This window comes from Sinocyclocheilus anshuiensis, unplaced genomic scaffold (genome assembly GCF_001515605.1).
Source record: "Sinocyclocheilus anshuiensis isolate Anshui unplaced genomic scaffold, SAMN03320099.WGS_v1.1 scaffold477, whole genome shotgun sequence".
NCBI classification, from domain to species: domain Eukaryota; kingdom Metazoa; phylum Chordata; class Actinopteri; order Cypriniformes; family Cyprinidae; genus Sinocyclocheilus; species Sinocyclocheilus anshuiensis.
The window spans coordinates 3,223,656-3,249,545 of NW_015536549.1; the positions used below are offsets into that span (position 1 = coordinate 3,223,656).

Below are 25,890 nucleotides of genomic sequence, written 5' to 3' on the forward strand. Positions count from 1 at the left end.
TGTATGCATCTTCGTAAATAGAGATAAATATTTCTGTATATATATATATATATATATATATATATATATATATATATACTGAAATATTTATCACTATTTACGAAGATGCATAAACATGTTAAAATGGTATAAAAAAAAGTTATATATATATATAAGATACATTAACTAGATACATTAATGTTAACCAGTTGAACCTTAAGTTACAAGTTTTGTTCCTTTGCTATGCTAGAATGTATCCTAGATGTGGTTTTCATAAAAAATGTCATGGTATTTGTAGACTAACCTCCATTGAGCTAAAATTAGCCCTTTGCTGTCTGAATATCCTGTCAGATTTGTCCTGACCTCTGACTACACCAGTGGAGTGGAAGGTATTAGGTTGCTTGTTATGATATAGTGTTTCTTGCACCCTGGTTCTATTTTCATCGCTCTTTTGTTGCTATGCGGGTCCAGTGGACCAAATTGTCAATGGGTGTGGCAGATTGCTAGATCTTTCTCAAGCCTTCAAATTTAGCTCACAGCAGCAATAAATGTGTGTATGCTGTTTCATAATGTTTTGTCTCCTCTTGTCTAGCTAAGCCTCCGGTCGTGCAAAGGGACGAGGATTTTGAGGGCGCTCAGTGGAACTGTGAAAGCTGCACTTTTCTTAACCACCCTGCGCTGCACCGCTGCGAACAGTGCGAGATGCCACGCAACACTTGAGCCGGCTTTACCGCAGCCTTTCCAGACAGGCCATGAACCTCACTCTTCCTACTAATCTTCTGTTCCATCACGCAATGTTCATGTCCCACCTATCATTCGACGATTTTTGTCCCTTGTGCCCTCAGCTTCACCCAGCAATAACTGAGCCGTACTCCAGAGAAGAAGGGACAACTACTCTAGTAAAATATTATCCAATCAGACCCACCCTGTGTTTCCTCTTGAGGAGCTTTCTGCACTTGTATTTACTTTTTTCTACTGAAAGTTGCTTTAAAAGAGGAAGTAGGGTGACTTGACTTCACAGAAACAAGGGATTGATTGGCGTTGGAGTGGACCAAGAAGGTGTGGTTTTAGGAGAGGGTGGAGCTTCCAGATGTGGCGGAGGTGTGGTTTACCAAGCTACCATTCCAAGCAGAATAAGACTGCCGCGTTTACACGGAAAAAGCCCAAACAATCCCGCGTGCAGGGCTTCTCTTACAACACGTTCAATATATTGAGATAAGCAGGGCCTGAATAATTTTAATGTAGACTTTACACTGTATGTGCTCAATATGAGCTCTTCTCATGAATGAAGAACACTACAAGACCTGCATATGAACCTATACCTGGTACTTTTATGCATATGCCACACTGTATTCTGTTTAAGATGTTGATTTCCTGTGCAAATGCCTCAAATTGCTGTACTTAATAAAGCATCTGATTCTATGTGACTATATGCTGATGTTGAGATCTTTCAGATGTAAAACCATGAGCGTAGCACATTGTTCTTTTTATGTTTATTTGGTTAGTATATAAATTAGTAGAGTATGTCAGCTGCATTGAGGACAGAAAAATCCCAACAGAAAGCACACAATCTCTCAAACACACACTCAAATGATACATGCGCCCTCATTCAGACACACCAACATGCACACAACAGACTCACAGTGCTAAAAAAAACAACCCTACAGTCTGCCTTTAACTACCTGTATGGATACTTATGCAAAAGACTAATAATCACTCCAGATACCAGTCAAAAAACTAGTCTATATGCAAGCCTTGGTTACACCACAAGACCTAGGTTTTCTACAATGCAAAGTATATTCTATCAAATCCCTTTTTATCTGAATATGCGGATTTTTCGATGTGTACAAAGTAACTATGGTGACAATTCATGTGCTATGTACATGATCTGTGCTTAAAGTAACATCTGTCTCCATTTCTTAGCATTTTATGAGAGCAATTATACTTTGATGCACATCTATGGATAAAGGTGTGGTCACATTTACGGTTGTATGGCAAATTTTTGCATTCGAAATACAGTCATTTCAGTAGGGATCCAAGCAAAGGGGAATTTCATATGAGGATGAAATATTTTGCAACATGTTCAAATTGGTCACGTGAATTCATCACGTTGACCAACAAAGTTGCTTGGTTTAAAGGGTTAGTTCACCCAAAAATGAAAATTAGCCCATAAATTACTCACCCTCAAGTCATCCTAGGTGTATATGACTTTCTTCTTTCAGACGAATCCAGTCGGAGTTAATATTAAAAATTGTCTTTGATCTTTCAAGCTGTTTCATGGCACTCAGCGGGTGTTGCATGCATCAGTCCAAAAGGAGTTAAATAAAAAGCGCCCATCCATAAAAAAAATGTCTCACACAGCTCCGCAGCGCTGAACTCATACGTCATCTACCCGGAGCTGCTTCCGTGTACAATTGTTGGTGCAAGCTACATTAAAGTGATTATTACGTTTTGAATATGGATATTTTTCTTACAAAAACGCATCGATTCCCTACAGAAGGCCTCTGTTCACCCCCCGGAGCCGTGTGAGACACTTTTCTTTTATATAGATGGGCGCTTTTTATTTAACTTCTTTTGGACTGATGCATGCAACACCCGCCAAGTGCCATGAAACAGCTTGAAAGATCAAAGACAATTTTTAATATTAACTCCGACTGGATTCGCCTGAAAGAAGAAAGTCATGGGTTGGGTGAAAGTTGGGTGAACTAACCCTTTAAGTGACTTCTGTGTGAGTTGTGCTACATATATCAATTTACTATTGTCAATTGACCTTTGAAAGTTCTCTATTTATTTACCATTACTAATATTTACTGTTGATCAGTGAAATTTTATGGTGAAATCCAGTCATTCCAATAGAAATCCGTGAGATCGGGAATTTTACATCAGTTGCACAGGCAGATTTCACTCGTATTCAAGTTGGTCGCACTCATATTCAATTCCCCACGCTGACCAACAGAAAGCTGCTTGGTTTGAAAGTGACTTAAAGCTATTGACAATGGATCTTTTTTACGCGCAAAATTTCGCAATCTTGGCTGCACCTTAAGGGTAAGGTCTTTGACCAGTTTATAATTACACTGATGACTTTAGTTTGGCTGATTAGTACTTCATTGTACTAATAACACTTTTCTTATTTCAAGTTCTCAGGTGCATTCTAAACAGTTTAATGTTGTCTTTAAACCTGTCTTGTATCTTGCAAGTATTAAAACAAATGTGTCTATTATGGCACAATTTTATTCTGTCAGATTTGTAGACTTCTGTCTGCCTTGTTTCAGATCCCACCAGCATTCTAAACAGTTTAATGTTGTCTTTAAACCTGTCTTGTATCTTATTAAAACAAATGTGTATTAAAACAAATGTGTCTATTATGGCACAATTTTATTCTGTCAGATTTGTAGACTTCTGTCTGCCTTGTTTCAGATCCCACCACAGATGGAGGTTTCCCCACTGATTCCATCACAGACTGGCAGTATTTCTGTGAACATAGGCTGACATCTGGAGTCAGAAGAAGATGAGAGGTGTTAGAATGACATGAGGAGAGAGAGATGACATACGGAAAAAGAATGAGAGTTTGATGATGGGGTTTAATTGCGTGATAGAGTAATCTGAGGGAAAAAGATTCAAAATCGATGTATCTTAACAGCTCGGCATTGCCCAGCATTTTAAGGGTCTTTGTGTGTTTGCAAAATCAAGGATCAGTTCCGAATGAACGTTCAGTGCATGAGCTCCTATCACAACAGTGGACAGGACATTGAAGTGCATTGTGGGTGTTGTAGCATGTTTAGTAGTAATCTTCATAGTTCTTAGGGTTCAGGCAGTAGAGAATCGCTCCGCCGAAGGAGAAGATGGTGGCTCCCCAAGCCAGACCGTAGCCCCAGTTAAACTCGTGGTATATTGTCAAACTGATGGTCTCGATGAACTTGATGGGATACAGCACCAAACAGAAGGCCTGTAGGACCACTGTGAGAAACAGAAGAGCGCTGGCAATGAAATTTGCAATCATCAAAGAGACAAAAGTAGGTTAAGAACATTAAAAGTCTTCTGAATCCTCAATGGGCTTTATTCCCTGATAAGCTCCTCAACAAAGTGAGCGACTTCAAAGTTATGTAAAAATCCTCAAAAGAGATGCGGAAATGTCTGTTTCAGATATACCTTACATCTTTTCCCTGCGATGTGTTCATATCGAGAACAACTGATTACTGAAGCAGCTGTGTAATGTGGCTTGGAAAAATAATGCATTTGCTGTTTCCTGGTCCATTAGCCGCAGTAGTTGCGTCTTGGAGCTAACAACACATTTTAAATTCATAATACATGAGCCCTAATTTAATGTGCTTGGAAAACAGAAATGGGAAGCCAGCTCACTAATGTCTTCTATGTAAGTGTTTGTGTATGCACAGTTGTGTCTATTTCACCTGCAGCAAAGAGCATAACAGCGACCGGTCGGTAGAAGCGTCTCCTGGAGCGAATGCAGACAGACACCAGGGCCACCAGGAAGGAAAGGAGGATAAGGAATGCTCCACCCAACAACAAGGCCAATGTGGCGATCTGCCAGTCTGCATTAAATCAATACATAAAAACAATAGATCAGTTTCAAATCGTATTACACTGCATGGATTATATTCATAATTATCACATTTTATCTGATGAAAGTAAATTATCATGGGATATACGCCTCATTTACTATACGTGCTAAAGAAACCTTCAAGACTAAACCATCCAAAAATGAAAACTAAAAATTATTCGGTCTCTTTCAAAAGTATTCTATGGCTTCAGAAGACCAGTTTTACTTTTATGATGTTTTTGTGTCCTTTTTAATGCTTGAAAGCTTCAGTCTCCATTCACTGTAATTACATGGAAAACATCAATGAACATAGTATTCAGAAATTCTCCTTTTGTGTTCCTTAAAAGCCAATTAAGGATGAGTGGTAACACTTTACAATAAGGTCCCATTAGTTATCATTAGTTAATGCACTAAAATGTTTACTCCGGTTTTTTAAAGAATATTATCAGACTTCTGGTTTTATGATTAATAAATACTTTAGAAGTCATTTTCATTGTTAGTTTACGTTAACTTATGTAGTTAACTAATGGAGCCTTATTTTAAAGTGTTACCAGACCAGTAAATAATGACAGAATTATCATATTTTTGTAAACGATTCGTTTAACAGACTCTAACACGCTGAAAAGTCAATACATACATGCCTACAGAATGGCTGACACGAACACTCACATCTTGGGTTTGTGTAACTGAAAGAATGGACCTCTACGGGCAGCAGAGAGCTTATCGATAATTCTGGTGGGCTAAATGGGACATCACGTAATGTATTCATCCCTCCCTTTCTCTCTTCTTCAGTCCCTCTTATTTCTGCTTTTCATTCAAGCACTCTGAGACACTCAGCTAGAGTAGGGCCCAGAAATAGCACTGAATCCTCCATGGAACGCGGGAGTCAGGGAGGGGGCAAAGAGAAAGAGACAGAGAGGAGGTACCTGACACAGTATGCCTGCTTCCATATCTGAAGACATGAGAGTATATGTGTGGAATCTCACATGCACTTTGGGACGACTCCTGAGGAATCTCATTAGGCAAAAGGGAAACGCATTATGAGCAGATGATCTCTGAGGACTGACTGGCCAAGTTTTTTTAAGCTACGGAGGCTGAGGGAGTCATTTTTTTCTAATTTGTCATATTATTTCTTACTCAGCATGTCAAATTCTTCAAATTATTTAATAGCGAGTAGCTTACATTTAGAGACAAATATGGTTCATCAAAAAGAAAAAAAGAAGATCCAAACAAAGCCACATTTTCATTTTTGTATGAATCAAAATGAAAGATTCAATGACTTGTTTTGAATCAAGAATGAATCAGTGTTTTTCATGAATCAGTTGAGTGAATAATTCAATGACTCACTCATAAGGACAGTTATTTGTTTTGAATCATGAATGATTCATCATTTGTGAACAAATCAGTTAAGTGAATGATACAACGACTTCAAGGACTGTCACTTGTGTTGAATCATAAATGAATGGCAGTGTCCCAAATGTGGACTTGTGGACTTGCAATGACCAGTGGGCCGACAGTCAAAGTGGTGTTACAGATTCCTACCCGACAGTCAAAGCAGTGTTATGTCACGAAAGTGTGGACTTAGAGGAAGACCGCGAGGATTTGGGGTGCCATTTGGGACAGGGCCAATCAGTGTTGGTGAACATATTGTTTGAATAAATTATTCAATGACTCACTCATAAAGACAGTCACTTGTTCCGTTCCTGAATCAATCAGTGTTTATGAACAAATCAGTTGAGTTAATGATTCAGTGACTCCCTTAAAAGGCCAGTCATCTGTTTTGAATCATAAATTAATTGATCTGAATGAATCGGTTGAGTAAATGATTCAATGACTCACTTGGAATGGACAGCAACTTGTTTCGTTTCTAAATGAAACATTGTTTTTAACAAATCGGTTGAATGAACAGTTCAGAGAACTGATAAAGAGAACTTCATAAAGACTGGTGCATCATTGTAACTTGCAGAAAGGCTTACTGAAAGCACAAACAAACATTTTACTTCCAGCATGTCTGTTTTTTTATTTGTTTTTTCCCTCAGTATGGGGAATTTGGGGAATTTTAAAGATGACTATTAAACAACAACAACAACAAAAAGAATAAGATATCTGCTTTCATTCACTTTCTGTTATTCAGGGGTTAAGCAAACAATCTATTGCAACACCACACATTATAAATAAAATCATAGACAGTGTGTTTACACTGTTACACAAGTTACAAAAACGAGAACGTTACAGGAACCACTGGTCATTAATAATCTAAAGGATTTGTTGTTTTAGGTTTGAAAAAACCTGACCTGTCTTTTATTACTATATAAAAGAGGCCAACAACAGCAAACTAGGACATTCTGACTGAGCATCTTCTCCTGCATTATGTTCACAAACAAGTTTCTCAAGAGTTACTTTGGAAATTTTGAGAAATTGCTGAGATTATATACATTAGAAACAAAGACCATGATAATGTTTTTAGTCATCATGTGATAAATGATTCAATTACTGAACCTGAGAAAGGACTCAAAACATTTCATAAGACATTGATGGCTGTTTGTTTAAATAAAACCATAAAAGCCCTGGATCCTGTTGCAGGGTTTTGTTATTACACAGTGATGTCTGTAAATAGAAAAATTTTCATCAGCTTGGGAAAATGATCTATAATTTTCTCTGCTGGAAAATAATCATTTCTAGCACTAAATCATGTCAAAACATCATTTTCAGAAATGGCCGAGAGCTGCTCTGGGCCACTTCAGCTCCATTCCACCGTACTATAGTTTCAAACATAAACAAAGCCTTTTTACCAAATAAAGTTTATGATTCAGCATAATAGCCATGTCTGTCACCGCAGGAAGTTGGAGAGAGATGTATGAAAACTGCTGATTATTTGCTTCCATATAAAAACAAAATTCTGACACCTCGACCTCCGACCCCTCTGGAGAGCCACCAAAAGCCTGCAAATCATCAACGAAAGTGTCTTTCTGCCATCTGGGAAAAAGATTTTGACTTTATGTAGCCTTGAGGTCTACATCTGAGGGGTCTCCGGCAGAATGGAGCTTATCCAAAAACCCCTGCAGGACTACAGATGGAAATGAGGATATGAGATAAAAATCAAAACATTCATTACTGTAATCTGTTTTTCAGCAAGCAAGTGCCTCTTGGCTAGTCCTTTCAATCTGATACCATGAAGAGGGGAGAAAGAAGTCCAATGTCATAGACTGAATCACGTCAATAAGACACAGTGTCTCCAGATTCCTCGCCATCCGCAGACGGGAAGAGAAATCAGTGTATACTTTGCGCCGCGGACTCCACATTGAACCGCTGCCTCTTCTCCAGTCGAGCATAACATCAGCACAAAAAGACTCTCACACACTTTCGCCACATTCCTGTTGTTCGCGATTATCTCTCCCCGAGAGCTTTCACAACCTCAGATTTCTGCTGAATGTGTACATGTAAAAGGGAGTGTGTTTATGTTAACATATCTATGTTGTTAAATTGACAGAGATAAACTTAAAATGATACCCTTGTGTCGATAAAAGGTTAGCAAGCAAATATGCCTGTATATAGCAGGCTGTGGAGTCAGCCGGTAATTGCGAAGCTAATGAGATTTAGTTTAATGCACAGTGCATGACACAAAGGAAACACAGAGGAAATGGAGTGACTGATTACAGAAAACCCAAAATCAATAATGCGCTGCAGAGGGAAGCCATTCACCCAGGCCGCTCCTTTGGTATTTCAACTAGAGCTTCATCGTGACTTTATATGGAGTCAAACTGTGCTTCTTAAAAATGACGGGACAAGGTCCAGAGCCAAATAAATTATGATTGCAAACCAGAGCTAAAGTAACATCTTAAATCTTAACTACGTATGGCTATCCAAGACTTAACTATTAAAAAAAAAAAAGTGGCACCAAATAGCTCTACCAACATACAAGAATATGGAGGGGGAAGTGCCCCCAAACTGTGGTTTATTCGCTAGTAAACCTTCACAGATGCCAAAAAGGACGTTTCTTTTTCAGGGGCAAATGACATTTCTAGAATGCAGCACTTGTTTCCTTGGTAACTAATCTTTCCACATTAGGGCCTCTAGGGAGCTCTCCTCTCAAACTTAACCTTACTCCTTGGTCGGTGAGGAGACCTTAACAAAGGCTCATTTTGTAGACAACAAAAGCAGAATGAAACCCCAGCTGGACCGCTGATTCCATCACACATTCCCACATCATCCAAAAGCCCTTCCACCAAACAAGCTGTGAATAAAATACAGCGTCCTAGTAAATGTTAAGGATCTATATCAATTAATTAATGAAGCATTCTTCAAAACATTGACTATGTAATTAGATTAATCCCGACTTGCTGTATAGGCTGGAGGGTCATTTTATTAAACAGGACGAATTCAAGTGATACTAACTAGTATCACTAGCACTTATTTTTAAGTATAGTCCCTAAAAATAAGTCCTAGTGATACTAATAGCAAATAATCCAACAGTAACTAGTATATTTTTATCTATATATTATATGTGCTTACTCATTACATATAGTAATTATCAACTATTAGAACTTATTATTCCAATAGTTGGTGACCTATTAATATTTTTAACTTAACTAGAAAAAAGCAACTAAATTAAAGAATGTAACAAGTAACAATTGGGATAGATCTCGAATTACATAGGATATAGGCTACTAAAGTTGAAATCGATACAAGTAACATTATAATACATACTAATTAAAGGACTAAATGTGTAAAAACAACTTGTCATCTCTGTTTTAATCTGACAAAGAAATGTAAAACGCAAATTGTTGACTGTTTTCTCAGTATTTAGAAAGAGCTGGTTAAGCATGAGCTGAACAATGAGTGATAATGATGCGCTTGGGAGCGAAGGGCCCCTTTTGTTATCTCATAAATCAAATATGTACCTCCAGGGCCATGTTGCAGAGCTCACTAAAGTTAAAGAGACTGCGTCCTTTTTTTTGTTTCCCCCGAATCTTAAAATATGTATGTGCAGCTCATCCTGTTTGAACATTGTTTATAGCAAAGTTACAAAAGTAGCGGCTCTCACCGGTCCCTTTCTGCCCCAGCGTGCTGTCGCACTGCCAGTCCGCGGAGGCAGCGTGCTTCCTGCACGACTCCCACAGGGACAGGTGGTACTGGTCATCCGCGGTGACCCACGCCGGACTCAGCACGGCCCCAAAATCCAGGCACAGCGCGAGGAAAATACACACCAGACCCACCAACTTCAGGGGCGTCAACGCCGACACGCGCACTTCCTCCGCCCCGCTCACGGATGAGGCCATGTCGGCTGGATGCGCTGGTGATGTGGAGCGATGTTGTGCTGCGTCGCGGAGAAGCCAGTAACGATGATCCCAGGCAATGTTTTTGGATCCGTATTCGCGATCAGTGTTTTGAAGATTGTGGAGCAGCTGCGCGAGAGGGACGCTGTAGCAGCTGCCCTCGCGCTCCTGTGAACGCGACTGCACTGCACATTATTGAACAAATCTCTGCTGCACCTGCAGGGTCCTAGTGCCTAGCTGGAACTCCCTGTTCACAAACCCGGTCTGAACGATGCGTTTATGAACAGAAATGAAACGGTCCGAGCGGAGTGAACGATTCACAAACAGATTGAACCGAGTCGTCCCAGACGCAATAAGCCTGAGGATTTGATTGATAGAGCAAAACCTAAATTGCTTTAATAGCCAAACAAATTAAAATGATAGAAATAGAATATGTATATGTGGTAAAAAAAAATAGATTAGTTTTTTTCGTTTATTTATTTTTTCATTTTTTAAAAACCTTATTTCATTCGAGAAGAGATACATTATTGTAAATACAAATTATTTTTAGGTTACTGTATGCTTTTTATGAGGTGAATCATGGCTGCAGCAAAACAAACTGGGACATTTAAAGACAATAAATATGCTTATTAATAATACTTAATAGTAGGCTATAAAAACATAATAAACATGTGCCGAGAGATAGCTGCGGTTTAGAGCATGTTAATAAGCCTATGTAACCTGGAAGGAACCGTGATAACTTGACTTGTAAAAAGAATCACTGAATCGTTTTCTTGACCAGGTTTTTTGAAGCGGACTGTTCAAAAGAACCGATTTGCGGAAATTAGTCGGACGTCCCGTCACTGCTTCTCATCTGGGGTTTAGACGGTGGCATATTTCTCTCACACGCTTTTCCCTCATTTGCTATTTTCTCCCATTCTCCGTTTTCTTTTATCTGTGCTATGTGCTCTCACAAACACGCACATAGAGCAATGTGTCTTATTTCAAACAGATAATGAATCGTCTTTCTCAAAATAATTAGAGACCCATTGAGTGCTAATATGAATGCTATCCAAACGTTTTGTGGGAAAGGGAAAATACTTGAATATTTCATCAGAAAATTAACTGGTATATGATGTAACCTATCTAAAACTGTTAATTAAAAAAAGTAGGCCTATTGTTTAGATAAATGCATATCATTAGTAGAGCAGCATGAATCCCTACATGAAATTCACTTACATATAAGTCAAAAGACAGATGAATCAGTATCCTCCATTTAGTGTTCTTATATGTAAGGTTATGGTCAACATGCATTCAGCCTGAAAAGCTACATTGTTCATGATTAGAAAGTCTGTCAACAAAGGACACCTGAAATTTCATAACACCATCAACAGCTAACAAAAGTATCTAACGGAAAAAGATAACATCCTCAATACATTCTTTGTTCAGTTCACGAGATTTACACTCTCATTCTTCCTTAACTCCACTGTGAATTAACACAGCAAGACTAAACATCAGATTCTATTAGGCTACTGTTTTCAGTTCATCACAAATGAGCTTTTCATGTGGAGTAATTAATAATTAAAATTAAAATTAATGATTGTTGTTTAACAGGTCAAAAATACTGGTTTGCCTTGAAGGTAAAGAACATATTCACAATGTAACAGACTGGCAGTCTCTAGTTGACTGCAGGCATTCCCCCCCTGCAAAGACGTGACCACCTTTTTCTCCTCTCATCTATTCAGGTCAATAAGTTGTTGTTGTTTTTTTTATCATCAAAGGTTTTGTGAAAGAGACAGGAATAATATGAGATACTGTGTGTGTGTGTGTGTGTGTGTGTGTGTGTGTGTGTGTGTGTGTGTGTGTGTGTGTGTGTGTGCACTGGTTTAGGTGGTTTATGAGGACACAAATTTGTATAATGACATGGGTATGACACATGTATTACAATATGAAAGTAGTTTATGAGGACACTACCTGTGTCCCCGTAATTCAAAAGGCTTTAAAAACATACTAAATGGTGTTTTTTTGAAAATGCACAAAGTTTCTGTGAGGGGTAGGTTTAGGTGTAGGGTTGGTGTGGGCGATAGAAAATACAGTTTGTATAGTATAAAAACCATTACGCCTATGGAGAGTCCCCGTAAACCACCAATACCAACATGTGTATGTGTGTATGTGTGTGTGTGTATTGCATTCTTCTGCCTGTTTCAGAAATGAATGTGTATAGTATAGGGGTTATATGTGCAACCGACTTCCGTTTTCTGTTTACCTGGTCTCGCCGCTTCCGGTTCAAGCGTTTTGCGTTAAATAAGAAGCAGTTTTACTCAAGATGCCTTCATAGTAGATACCAAAGATTATCATAACCAATGTCCATGCGGAATGATATCTAAAAGTTTTTTTTTAAATTATATTCACTAACATTTATATAAAAAAAAAATGTAATAAAACTTCAACAATAAAAACAGCTAGCTAGTTTAACTGATTATCTTAAAAGTCCATAGATATCGCTATTATTTATTAAAGCTGTTAGCACGTTCTCCGACAAGCGGAAGCGATGAGATCTGTTTTCCAGGTTTGGTCAGGTGACGTTCGACATATACTCTATTGCAGGGGTTCTCAAACCTCTCCATGAAGTACCCCCAGCACTGCACGTTTTGTATGTCTCCATACTGTATATCTGTAGCAGTCTCCACTAATGAGCTGATGAGTTGAATCAGGTGTGATAGATGAGGGAGACATACAAAATGTGCAGGGCTGGGGGTACTCCAGGACAGGTTTGAGAACCACTGACCCTATTGAACTGATTTTCAAGGCCATTTTTGCATGTTAGCATTATACGGGTTTGGGGCGTTGTGATTGTACTGCGTTATGTCATTTTTCCCACCGTGTCCGATACTAAATTCAGTGCGACACACTTTGCAAAAAGCGTGGGAATTGTCGATGCTGCTTCGCGATAAGAAATTAAATTCCTCCGTCCAGTTGTTTTTAACCCATTTTGTGCCCAAATTTCTCTGAATGGTTTCATGCATATAGTCATATTAATAGTGTCCTATGTGAACATGTTCTACATTTATTTTCCCCAGGTTTTAGTTTTTTATTCTTGAAAATCGTATTTGAATGTGCGGCAACTATAGTTGCCGGTGGGCAGATATGTTGTATGCACCCCTTCAAATTTGATTAGGAAGAGAGCATTTGGCATCTAACTCAAAATAACTGCTTTCAACAGATCAATCTTTATTCATAAACAAATTTATTATGCATAAAAGTTGAAGAACATTCGATGCAAACCCCCAAAAAGTTGCATCTAGCTTATAATCTCTTGAATATGATAACACAACAAATCCATTTGTCTTAAAGTGGTGGAACATAGTGCAGAACAAAGTGCAGCCATTAAGTTGCCCCAACAGGGTATTGTGTATCAAAAAGTTAAATGAAAATAAAGAAATAAAAATAAATAGAATGAAGAAAATATTACATCTATATAATAAAAAAGGTATACCTGAAAGAAAATTACGCATTTAACTGTTTGGTTACCAACATTCTGCAAAATGTCTTCTTTTGTGCTCAACAGAAGAAAGAATCTCATAGGTTTGCTACTTGAGGGTGACTAAATAATGACTTTTTCAGTTTGAAAGTTCAGTTTGGGTGAACTTTCCCTTACGTAAGCAGTTTTAGTATAAGTAGCCTACAAGTAGCCTACAAGGACTGCAGTGAAGGTTCAAGTAGTTTTATAAATTTACATAAACATATTTGCATACTATACTTTGTGATGTAAATATGTAAAATATCTCATATTTTATGAATAGGCACATATTGATTAGATCAAATGGATCAACCGTGACAAAAGTCCTTTGATATTCATGAAATTAATGATATTCTTTTTAAAATATATGATTATTTCAATATGTTTGTTTGTTTGTTTATTTGTTTATAAATTATATTTGTTATTATATTATATTTATTTGTTTATATATTTTGTTTGTTTGTTTATTTACATGTTTATTTATTTATTTATTTACTTATTATTGACCGTGCAGGTATTTTCATTCTTAGAGGTGTGTTAGTTAAATGAAAATAAATAAATAAAAATAAATAAATTGAATGAAGAAAATATTACATCTATATAATAATAAGGTATACCTGAAAGAAAATTTCTACGCATTTTTTTAGGCCCATCGTATTCAATGGCTGACTGTAGTAAGTGATTTAATATAATAATGTAAATGTAAACTCATTACTTGTCTTAATTTCAACATTATAATGGAATCATAAGCTACTAGTCATAAAATGAATTAGGGTCCTTGACCAATAAGAATGAAACACATCCAAACTGGATAAAGGGGCCTCAATATTTTGACCCTTACAAGACATAATGTCATAAAAGGGAGAAAAAGATCATCTACAGCAGTGTTTCCCAACCTTTTTTTAGTCGCGGCAGCGGTTCATACAAGATCTGGCAACTGGACAACCTTGGAATAATAGCCTATATTGATGTGATTATTCATATAACGAGGTAGGGCCATACAGATTACGGAAGTTTCCCGGGAGAAATAACAAAACGGGAGGGGGGCGGGAGATGGGTCTGAAATACGGGAGTGTTGACAGTATGATTATTACACACATCAGAGTAAATGAGCGAGATTACTGTGATAGCAGTACATGTTATTTTGAGGAAGCCCTACTTATATTTCATTTTATTAATTGCTTTTAGGCTACTTGTTTATTTGTACATTTTTGTTTTACATTTTTTACACGAATCTTTTTTTTGATAGTAGCCTAATGTAGTTTTTGCTTTGCCAAAAAAAACAAAAAAAAACAGGGAAATTCAAATTAAAATCCATTTTGTAGAGAGTAACATTGAGAAGAAAATAAAATAAAAAAATTAGATGAAAAGCAACAGTTAAGACTATGTATTTATGACAGGAATAAACTATTAATCACAACCTGATCGCAACTAATTACGGTTTATTTAATGCATTAATGTAGTTCACCTGTTTCTCATATTCACAGTGTTTTCTGGCAAGCCATTATAAAAGCCGATATAAACATGACCAATTCCTTCCAGCCTCATTATCTACAAAAAGGGATTTACAAAAGAACGCATCTTGTTCTGTAATTACACCCCATATCCCACAACCCGCGTCAGCGGTTTACTATTCGGGCTCCTGACTGCGCATGCGCCAAATCAGGACATTGGGACTAACTGTTCGCGTTTGGGTGGAACGGGGTAAACACAGTTTTTGTGTATTTTATTAATCTATTTTAAAGTCGCAGCCTTTTCTAATTATTATATACAAAACATATATCTTCCGGCGCGTCGATGGTTATATTAATTTGTGCCGTTTTTATGTATAAAACCGCGTAGACAAGCTCCAGGCGATAGTCATCACGTAACATGGATTGAATTAGCGACACAATTTTGTATGCCTGTCATGTTTTTTTAACGTCTCTTGGCGGCAGCTTTACGTTTCTGTGTACGTTAGTGAAATAACAGTCGTTTTGTGCTTGTCAAATACGTACCTGTTTTTATTCGTGTGCTGACAATGATTGACTGTCCTGTACATGCTAGTAAGCTAACAGTCCTTGTGCCATACAAAATGATTTATGTTTTTGGACAGATTTTTGCTGTTTTATTGTGACTTAACATACGGACACCGCTCTGTAGTGTTTTATGCCGAATTCCATCGAGAATGTTGCTGTTGTTTTGACTTTGAGAAACTGAAAATGCATGATCACAAGTGATGTACTGTAAATGGGTGGTCGTTGATTAAATCTGTTCGTTTGTTCTGTCTAGGTCCAGTTTCCCTCTTTGAAAAGCTGCAGGAATCATGGGAGCCGGTGAGTCTTTTTATACTTTAGTTCTGCTAGAGACTGTGATATTTTCAAGGATGTTGTTTTGTGTTTTTTAACGTTGCTAAGATATGTAGTGGGTGTGTATGCTGAGCCAGTTTGTGATCTCATGGATGTCACGTAAAGGTGATGCGTCTTTCTGTCGTAATTTCCAATTGGTATTAGTCAGTCACAGATTATCAACAGGGGTCTTGGCCTACATAGCGCCTCTAATATTCAATCCATGCCTAATCAGATAAATATGGATCACAATGTAGCATCTGATTTATTTCTCCCACTCAATGCTGAAGAAGAGTAGGCTACTCTTTCACAAGCTCCCTGTGCCTGGGAGGAACCTGCATTTAAACGAAATCACTTTGCCAGCCATAGCCCCCCTCCTTGTTTCTGTGCTGTGAGCTTATTGTTTGTATCTCTGCCAGTGTTCCTGCCAGCAGATGCCGCGCACTCTGTGCTGCGGAGGCTCCCGAGAGCAAACTTCTTTTTGGAGGAGATGAAACAAGGGAACATCCAGCGAGAATGCAGGGAGGAAATCTGCAGTTATGAAGAAGCCAGAGAGGCGTTTGAGAATGATGAAAAAACGGTGAGTTAGGGGTAGATGCGAGCTTATGTTTTTGCATGAACTTGAACACAACGTCCTCTCAGTCATTCCACTCCCTGGCATTTCCTCTAGGCAGGAAGTGAGCATTATCGACAGGAAAAGGCTCAGTGGATACACATTTTCTTAGGATGGTTAATTATGCATAATTCAGATTAAGGATGTTTGAGTTATGTACTTGTGGGCGTTTACACTGTTTATACAAAATAACAGAACAATGTAAAGTTAGTATGTTTTTACGGAATGTGTGCTCTTGTCGAGTCCAGGGTAGGGCTGGATGAATTGGGGGGAAAAAAATATAATTGCTTTTATTTATTTGTTTTTTTCTGATGATTGTGATTAAAAAAAAATATCAATACAGGTTTGATGTGCTTGTTTGTAGATATGCACACATGCATGATTGGCCAAAAATATTTTCGATAATAAGTGTGAATATAATTATTAATATTGTGATTATTATTATTTGTACTTAATAAAAATATTAAATGAAATTAAAGAAAATCAAGAATTTAAGAAAAATAATACAATAATTTTATTTTACAGTAAAACTTTAAAATGACAAGATTCCTATATATGGCATTCTTTTTCTTCATTTTCAAATGTTAAACTAGTTTTTATTTTGTTGTAAAACCTCAGAGAGCCTTTCAGCTTCTCTTTTGTTGACAACAGATGGTTTGTAAGCACTTCATATTGCTTATCTAATCACTATTTCCGTTTTAATCCGATTAATTGTGCAAAGTTCAGAATTTAATAATGGCTTCCTTTTGAATCATGAATTAGAATTTGAATTGGAAGAAGAATTTACTAAATTGAAACAAATTCTGGACAATAAAGTGTTCTTCCACCCTTGTCCACAAAAGTTAATTCTAAAAAAACGGAATACAAATTTCCATAGGTCTCATTTCAGTCTGTCTGTTGTTCTGTCTGTCCATTTGTCCTTCAAACTTCAGGGCTTTTTAAACTTTCTTCAACTTTTAAACAAGCCAAGATTCAAAGTTTGTTTTGATGAACTTTGCTTTACTAGTTACACATTTATTTTCTCCATAATCTCTTTTTGAAATTAATTCATTTAATTGTAGATTCGACATCATGTTTGCTACCTCAATTCAAATTCAGGAACATAATTGAAATGCAAAGTTAATTCTCAGTTCAGTTCTGTATGGTGCACAGTCATTGCTTTATGTTGGTTTGCAAAGTTTTGGTTATTGGTCTTGATGACATTGAAGAGGGTGTGGTTTTTGTTTTCAATACAAACAAGTTTGTTTTGCTTATTTACATTTATGCAGACAGTGTCCTTATCTAATTGTTTTTTTTTTTCTCCCTTACAGAGGCGATTCTGGGAGGAGTACCAGCGTGAGAGCAGCCCCAGGCCTGGAGGACTGGAATCCATCGCCGGTGGCATTCATTCTCTGTACCTGATCTTACCCCTGCTGCTGGTTTTGCTGCTCATTGCTGCAGTTTCTATCACGGTTTGGAGATGCCACTCGCGCAAAAGATCCCAGCAAAGCCCTGCCATTGGGCGTCCACAAAGAGACACAACCCTATCAGTGGTGTCAATGGACCAGTGGGGTCGGGACTACCATCCTGACATCAGTCCTCACTCAGAGATCAGTGCCCACAGTAGCCCCGCCTACCCTGGTGCTGACCTCACACCTGGGCGGGGCAGTCGGGGTGACCCACCCCCTTCATACGAGGAAGCTGTGGGCCATACAGATATACAGATTGAAGCGGAGCCTCCACCACAATATGAAGACATCATCAGTAACCATGGTAACACCGTTATCATCTCCCAGGGAAAGTGACGGATCTTCCAGGCATGTTTTCCAGCCTCATGTAGGGATGCACTTTGATGCCAATACACCAATACTGTAAACTCTGTCATTCCTTACTCGCTGTGTCTCTCTTCTCTTTTATAGCTAATGTTTTGGCGGGATGTGAACATGTTTTGCCCGTTTATTTTTTTTGTACTAGAAATATTTTTTTACAACATCACTACTTCAGTGACAGGCTTTTCAAGTCCAGCACTAGCAAAACAGCTAAACTTCTTTACTTAATGTGAAGAGAAAACAACTAATGCAATAACATTATCCTCAGTACTGTTAATCAGATATTGATAAACATTGAATTGCTTTGATTTCAGAGATGTTCGTTGAACTCATAACAACACGAATCCTGATCCAAGCCCAAATCCAATGACGAAGTACTGTAATGTCATCAGCCATTCTTTCGAGTTATTAAGTCCTATGAGTGTCAGAACATCTTAGAAATGAACTGAACATTTGGTCAGTTGTGGCCTCTCGTGGGACAATTAAAACATATAATTGTAAATAATCAGATTCTAAGGAAAAAATGCACAAAATTTTCAGGAAGTATAAATTGTAATGTTTACTGACATTCAAGGTTCATTGTAACCTTTATCAATAGCCATCTAAACTTAGGCTATCTCTGTATAATTGCATAGACGTCACTATGCACTGGACTCACAGCCTCAATGAAATACTGATATTGGGTTGATTTTTTTTCACTAGTAGTTGAGGTGTTAAACACTGTGTGTTAGATTTAGTTTAGTATGTTGGAAACATTTCAGCTGAATGGATAACAAGTTAACAGTGTGAATTTGATGATAATACATTGCTGATAACATTGACCAAACAAATCCAATCCTGATTTTATGTAGCATCATGGTTGTTACTGCTGAATCAGCTTAACTGGGCACCAAGTCAACATGTGTGAGGTTTTGACTCATATTTGGATTTGGCAAAATACAATACTGAAAAGAATAGTTGCCCCAAAAATGGAAATTTGCTGAAAATGTACTCACCCTCAGGCCATCCAAGATGTAGATGAGTTTGTTTCTTCATTGGAACAGATTTGGAAAAATTTAACATTACATCACTTGCTCACTAATGGATCCTGTGCAGTGAATGGGTGCCGTCAGAATGAGAGTCCAAACAGCTGATAAAAACATCACAATAATCCACAGGACTCCAGCCCATCAGTTAACATCTTGTGCAGTGAAAAGCTGCATGTTTGTAATTATCTAATCCATCATTAAGACATTTTAACTTGAAATCCTAACTTGATAGAGTCCTCTATCCATAATAAAAAAATTCAGTGAAACATTCTGATGGCACCCATTCACTGCAGAGGATCTATTGATGAGCAAGTGATGTAATGCTAAATTTCTCCAAATCTGTTGCGATGAAGAAACAAACTAATCTGTGTCTTGGATGGATTGAGAGTGAGTACATTTTCAGCAAATTTTCATTTTTGGGTGAACTTTTCCTTGAACTGTTGTATTGTGCAAGTGTGGTTTGAGGTTTGCTATTGAAGTCAAGCCACAGTGAGTTCAATGGCAAAACGTGGTGGACTAAATGGTCTATGCAAACAGTGCTTTCTTTTCTCTCCATAGCTTTGGAGCAGTTTACATGGTCACAGCCTTGTGAAATTTATTCTTTATTGTGGCCAAGGATTAAACAGGCATATTAAGCATCCCAAGCTGGGAATTCTAGGACGAGCAAGATGAATTGTCCATTGTGGAGGTAATTAGTAAGGAGCAAGAAGCATGCTTTTTGTTTGTTATGAGCTGTGTGCAGACTCTTGTAGATTTGTTTTAGGGTAAATAAATTGTTTTTTTTCTCTAACCTCTTAGAGAATGTTGAAAAATAACAATTATGACTTCCTTGACCATGCTGGTTGTTTTTATCTGAACTCTGGTATATTTTGAATGTGTTGAAGGCTGTTTTCACACTTGGTTTGATTGTTTGATTCAACCCTTCTGCTTTCACCCTGTAGTTTTGGGTCAGAATCGTGGTATGTTTGCATTTACAATGGAAGTGTTAGCAGCAACTGTGTACCACTATAAATAGTGTGCTACAAAGCATAACTCTTTCCCCACGACAAATGATTTTTTGGTAACACTTTAACCTGACACTTTTATATATTATTAAGGTATTTATAATGTACATTGTAAAGCATTCTGTATTTTTATAAATAATTGTAACCAAACTTAAAATGCGTTATAATATTTGCAGATTCCTTGTTACATCTAAAATTAGTTGTTTATCATGTTTTAATACATAATATTTTGAAAAAAGTGTAACAATGAATAGGTAAGTATTGTGGTTACAATTATTCATGAGATCATACAATGCATTTTAAGGTGTGTATATATATATGCGCTTCAGGTAAAGTGTTACTGATTTTACCTCCTGAAATATCTCTTCAGACTGTTGAAAAACAATTTTGGATATTTTACACTAACTATTAGGTTGGCCTTGTCTGTGTGTTTAACAGCAAGCGTACACGTTTACCTCATACCATTTATTACTGATTTCTTACTCGGAGTCTAGTTTTCACCTCAGGCCCAGCTACACTAAACAAAAACCAAGAGAATTTCAGATTAGGATCAAATTATGGGAACAAGCAGTCCTAGTCGCCTAAAAAAAAAAAGAAAGAAAAAAAACTCAACAACATAGGAAATATTCAGTATTAAATTATCAGGAAAGTGTGTGTGTGTGTGGGGTGGGAGTTGGGAAAGAACATAATGGAAGTGTCAAGGCATTTGTACTTATTCAGTAACTATGAGTGAATGCACTTTTTTAGGGAACTGATTGCTCTTTGTAAAGGAATATTTATTGATGCGTAAAGGAATATTGATGTGTAAGATGTGATAAATTACTTGGGAAAAAAAAAAGGCAAATGCTGTTTGGTTTATCCTTTTGGCTTTCTAGTTTATATTCTCAGTTCTTCGACAACATGCTCAGCTGACATAAATATGCAATAAAATACATCACCAGCACTAACTCAAGAAACCTTTGTGAAAATCAAAACAGTCTCACTTTGCCTATAGTTTTATGTTTTTAAAGGTAATGTGAAATAAGACTACCATCTTTTGAAATACAGTCTGATGATGTTGCAAGTTTGGCTGACTTTCTGATGTTGCTGTACATGTGCAGGCTGATATTTCTGTGGTAGTTAGGGAGTGATTTTGGTGGTGTTTATTGCTTAAGCCTTACTCCGAGACAGATAATGTGTATATATAAATGTATTAAGAACTAATTTAATTTTTGTAATGATTGAGCTTGACTTTTATTTGTAATAAAGGTTTTTTGGCCCTCACTCCTCTTGTCCCACTGCTCATTATACACGATTAAAAAAAAGATAAAATATTCAGCAAGAACACATTAAATTGATCATATATGACAGTACATACCTATATACTGTTATAAATAATTTGTATTTCAAATAAATTCTGGACTTTTGAATATTCTATTCGAGAATTCTAATAAAAAATAAATGTATCAGTTTCCACAAAAATATTAAGCAGCACAACTATTCTCAACATTGATAATAGGGAAATAGTGCCAAATCATCATATTAGTATCATCAATGTTAGAAATGGCTGCTGAAAATTCAGCTTTGCAATCACAGGAATAAATGTATTTATTTTAAAATATATTAAAAATCGAAAACAATCATTTTGAATTGTATCAATTCACATTATTACTGTTTTTACTTAAAAAAAAAAAAAATCTTTTGATAACAAAAGATCTGACAAATAATTTACCATGTTCCTATAGCATAATGTACAATGTATTTGATGTTTTTAAATATTCTGTTTCAAGGTTTATAAATGCAAATGAATCACAAACTTCATTTAATGTTCTTCCTTTAAAATTCATTTCAGCATATCAATTAATGCTAAAATGCACCACATTTACAACCTGAATTACTCTGCATACATCCAAACAAGCACAAAGAGGTAGTTCTATGTTGTAACTTGTTAACTTTGAGTAGATTTGCATGCTAAAGTGACTTGTCCAAGCAATAGACACCCAAGTTTGTTCTGTTGCCTTAGAGACATCTGATGAATATTGTTTAACCATGCCAAATGTGAACTTATATATAAATACATATCATGCAGTTTTCTTATTTGTAACATCTATTAATGGCATGTCACAACTGAAATTTTTTTTAAGGTCTATAAACAACTAGACTACTTTATTGACCAGATTTACAGTATAGTATATCACATTAAACCACATATAAAAACACTTTATTATTTTGTTATACACAGAATATCAACATTATAATGTCCTGAGAATACTCCTAATTATGATTCCTTTTTTAATATTCCTATTTTTTTTTTCTTTTTAAAAGCCAGTACAGAAATAGATATATGTTAGCACATGACAGGACACAAAACGAAAATGAACAGGGTAAGAAAAGCAATAATGGCATGGCGCTTACATCAGCACACGGTAAACATGACCATTTAGATATACGTGATTAACACATCCATTCAAAAACAGCATACCAAAGTCATTACAGGTTTCGAATACACCAGTATTCATGATTAAAGCAGTGCAAGCAGAAACAAAGCTGCAACTAAGTAACACTGTCACAGGAGTAAACACTGCATTTCCAGTGAATCCATACAGCCAATGGCAGTGATAGAAAGTTCATTACAGCCAAGCCAGTAATTGTGTAGTGCTGCAGTCAGACAGCATAAACAATCAATAAGTCAAAGGATGAGAATGTGTCCTGTGTCCTGAGAAGTTGATTCTCTGTTTTAAGGAATGTTGTTCTTATTGAAGTTGCTGCTATGTTTGGTATCACTGAGCTAATCCCGAGACAAACCCACCCCCCATTTTCACAATTCCCACCCAATAATGCCAATATTGATGACTGGTTAAATCAGATCCATTCTTTAGGGTTTCGTAAGACCTCCAGCATCTCGGCTTCCTTACTACCTTTTGTGGGCTCATGCATGTACTCCCACCTGAAATGAAACATTTATGGCTAGTGAGTTAGTAATATTAAATGATAGATTAATACAATAAAGACAGTTTAAATGACACTTAAGAAACAAGTTTACTTTAAAACATTACGTTGAGTTTTTAAAAGGGTCATATCATGAGGAATACCATTTTCCTTTATTGTTCGAGGTTATCGTAGGAGCTCATTTTCAGAAATGGTTGTAAAAAAAAGTATCTGTTTGGTGTAGAAAAACTTGTGTTAGAAGTGGACCTCAGGGGAAACATGAAAAAAACCTTTAAGAAAAGTATAATTTCTTTAAATTCTATAAGTAAACGCTATAAAATATAAAAATAAAATATATAAAAAAAATAAAAGCTCAAGAGGATGATCCATGGTAACAGGCAGTAGCAGATGTGACAAAGTTTGCTAAATACAAAATCCTTTACCTAGCAGTAAGTGGTAGGGACATCAGGATGCTCTCGATGCGAGACCCAGGTGTGGCCAGGCCGAATTTCACCCCTCTGTCATACACTAAGTTAAATTCGACGTATCTAGGAATCACAGAGAGTTTGGTTAGCTGCTGAACATTTATATATGACATACATATTATATGACAAACAACATCAAATTCAATTCAAAAGACAATTACAAATGTAGTCATAACTATACTATATTATCATACTACTATAAAATATTGAATAATGATGAACATTATTAATATTGAGTTATTTTAACAGAAACTAAAATAGACTTAAGACTGAATTTGCATAAGATACTATTTTATTTGTTTGTATATATATATTTAAGATATTTTTCTGTATGTCATTCTGTATGTTGCTGGCAATTTAATCTTTTCAGCATTATACTATAAAGCAATAAAAATATATTTATATATTTATATTATATTACTGTTCAAAAGTTTGGGGTCGGTAGTTTTTTTTTTATATGTGTTTGAAAGCAGTGTCTTATGTTCACCAAGGCTGCATTTATTTGATAAAAATACAGTAAAACAATACAATTGTGAAATAGTTGTTTTTGATATATTTTTAAAGGGGTCATATGATGCGATTTCAATTTTTCCTTTCTCTTTGGAGTGTTACAAGCCCTTGGTGCATAAAGAAGATCTGTAAAGTTGCAAAGACTAAAGTGCTCGGTGACGGATGTAGAAGTAATTGTCACACCTTGAGAGAAAAAAATAATAATACTGATGCTAACCTAATATTGAAAATGAAAATGTAGTTACAAATCTAGTTAATTACAAATAAAATTAAATGTAACAAAATTATAAAATACAAAAATGAAGTACTAACAATCAAAGATTTCAAAGGCTTTGTCTTTTAAATGAGCATCTGTCTCATTCATTATAAACTAAAAAAATAAATAAAAGGGATGCCTTGAAACAAAAGTGTTGACTCACAAAAAAACAAACAATGACTGCTGTAAATAATGAGAAATCTTATCACTGCTGAACACCCAGAAGATAAAACGCTCATACAGCACACACATCCTCACACCCATAACAGCTGTAACACACCCCATTCAAACTACACACAACAGTAATGAGATTCCTACCACTTTTTGAAGTCTGGGTAGTACTTAGGATGGTGCTTGTCACATGCTTTCTTCAGAGTCTTGTGGAAATGGGTGGCATCTTCCAAATCCACATAGACAGGAGTGAGATCCGTTCCTCCACCAAACCACCACTGCTTTGTGCCTGTGACAAGGAGGGAGATGGATAGAGAATGTGATGGGTGGTGGTCACAGATAACAACATCTCTCTTCTCACAGCGTCAAGTGACTTGGCAAGAACACTCACCGTCTGCTTCCTCAATCTCAAAGTATCTGTAGTTAAAGTGCACTGTGGGAATGTGGGTTTTTTTTGGGTGTATGACTGAACTCACGCCCATGGCACAGAACGGCAGCTTCCCTGGAACACAGAGATATTGCTAAACGGTAAAAACAATAATTTAAGCATCAAGTCACGTCATCTCAATCACTCTCAATTCCATGTAACATGACTAATCTTCCCAGTGAATGCCTTGAGACTAGCGGTGCAATGGTTCTCGGTAAAAAATCGAACCGTACCGTTCTCCACACACGGTTCGGCATACACTAGGACCGCGGTTCAACTTAAATCTGACAATGCATCTGTAATATGGTTTGTTAGAGTTCGGCTAATGCATATTTCTGTTGATGGATACAAATTCTGGCTTCCCAATACATTACAACAAGAGCGATGAGAGAGAGAAAAAAAAACAATACATGGACAAACCAGTCACTCTTTAAAGGGGTGGTTGACTGTTTTTTTTATAGGCTTGATTGTGTTTATGGGGTGCAGTCTAACATGTGTTAATGCTTCGTTTGTTAAAAAACGCATTATTTTTCACATAATTTACCTTTATTCCACACGTTCTGTCCCTTCTCCTCTGAACGCGCTGATCATTTCCTGCTTTTATGAAGCCCCTCCCTCAGAAATACACGATGGGCTCTGATTGGTTAGCTAGCCCAGTGTGTTGTGATTGGCTAAACCGCCTCTAGCACGCGTCTAAGCGTCCCACCCCTCACCTCAGCAGCATGTGCTCCGTGTGTATTGTAAACAATGACGTCGTCTATATTGCTTATCAATTTGAGCCCGATTGAGACGCTGAGGATATTATTGAAGAGGAATGTGCAGAACCTGTGCAAGCACGGCTTTTAATGGTAGGCCTAAGATTTTTGTTTGTTGTTGTCTCATACTTTTAGATACGCTGTTATTTGTAAATGCTACTGCTTCTGTTAGCTTTTAATATACAGTTTTATCCTGATTAAAGCATTAATACAGTACGGCAACCGCACGCACGTTGTTTAACGCTTCTCATAGCTATTAGGGGTGGGAATCACCAGAGGCCTCACGC

The 25,890-nt window shown here is 36.8% G+C and overlaps 4 protein-coding genes across 8 annotated transcripts in view; 2 read left to right on the forward strand and 2 right to left on the reverse strand.

Moving 5' to 3' along the window:
• Positions 1 to 1,406, forward strand: part of LOC107699984 (TGF-beta-activated kinase 1 and MAP3K7-binding protein 3-like) — a 24,990-nt gene extending 23,584 nt beyond the window's left edge. For both annotated transcript variants that reach the window (XM_016501450.1, XM_016501458.1), the window contains one exon: positions 572 to 1,406. In XM_016501450.1, coding sequence (XP_016356936.1) covers positions 572 to 699 — 128 coding nt within the window. In that variant the 3' untranslated portion in view covers positions 700 to 1,406. The remainder of the gene's footprint in view (positions 1 to 571) is intronic.
• A 1,930-nt stretch (positions 1,407 to 3,336) lies between these two features.
• LOC107699999 (transmembrane protein 47-like) lies at positions 3,337 to 10,061 on the reverse strand. Its single transcript, XM_016501471.1, has 3 exons — positions 9,582 to 10,061; positions 4,389 to 4,529; positions 3,337 to 3,936 (listed from the first exon to the last, which is right to left on the reverse strand). The coding sequence occupies exons 1-3, from the start codon at positions 9,814 to 9,816 to the stop codon at positions 3,758 to 3,760; spliced, it is 555 nt and encodes a 184-aa protein (XP_016356957.1). The 5' UTR covers positions 9,817 to 10,061; the 3' UTR covers positions 3,337 to 3,757.
• A 4,803-nt stretch (positions 10,062 to 14,864) lies between these two features.
• On the forward strand, positions 14,865 to 19,075 carry LOC107700656 (transmembrane gamma-carboxyglutamic acid protein 1-like). 4 transcript variants are annotated; one of them, XM_016502396.1, is made up of 4 exons: positions 14,865 to 15,016; positions 15,584 to 15,627; positions 16,059 to 16,219; positions 17,563 to 19,075. In XM_016502396.1, exons 2-4 carry the CDS (start codon positions 15,618 to 15,620, stop codon positions 18,034 to 18,036), a joined length of 645 nt encoding a protein of 214 aa, XP_016357882.1. In that variant the 5' UTR covers positions 14,865 to 15,016; positions 15,584 to 15,617; the 3' UTR covers positions 18,037 to 19,075. The 4 variants fall into 4 exon arrangements, with proteins under 4 accessions (XP_016357882.1, XP_016357894.1, XP_016357901.1 ...); XM_016502408.1 differs by lacking the exon at positions 14,865 to 15,016 and adding an exon at positions 15,192 to 15,210; XM_016502415.1 differs by lacking the exon at positions 14,865 to 15,016 and adding an exon at positions 15,249 to 15,263.
• Positions 19,076 to 24,137: 5,062 nt separating this feature from the next.
• LOC107700480 (oxygen-dependent coproporphyrinogen-III oxidase, mitochondrial-like) overlaps positions 24,138 to 25,890 on the reverse strand; it is a 4,547-nt gene continuing 2,794 nt past the window's right edge. The window contains exons 3-5 of the mRNA XM_016502155.1: positions 24,813 to 24,923; positions 24,569 to 24,710; positions 24,138 to 24,177 (exon numbers count right to left, since the gene is read on the reverse strand). Coding sequence (XP_016357641.1) covers positions 24,138 to 24,177; positions 24,569 to 24,710; positions 24,813 to 24,923 — 293 coding nt within the window. The remainder of the gene's footprint in view (positions 24,178 to 24,568; positions 24,711 to 24,812; positions 24,924 to 25,890) is intronic.

What these genes read in the sequence shown, in the direction of transcription:
- LOC107700656 (XM_016502396.1), top strand. An exon ending in TTGAGAATGATGAAAAAACG is followed by an intron (nt 16,220 to 17,562) that starts GTGAGTTAGGGG and finishes TCTCCCTTACAG; the next exon opens with AGGCGATTCTGGGAGGAGTA.
- LOC107699999 (XM_016501471.1), bottom strand. Translation starts at nt 9,816, where the DNA reads ATGGCCTCATCCGTGAGCGGGGCGGAGGAAGTGCGCGTGTCGGCGTTG. An exon ending in GCTGGGGCAGAAAGGGACCG is followed by an intron (nt 4,530 to 9,581) that starts GTGAGAGCCGCT and finishes GATTTAATGCAG; the next exon opens with ACTGGCAGATCGCCACATTG. An exon ending in TGTTATGCTCTTTGCTGCAG is followed by an intron (nt 3,937 to 4,388) that starts GTGAAATAGACA and finishes TGTTTCTCACAG; the next exon opens with TGGTCCTACAGGCCTTCTGT.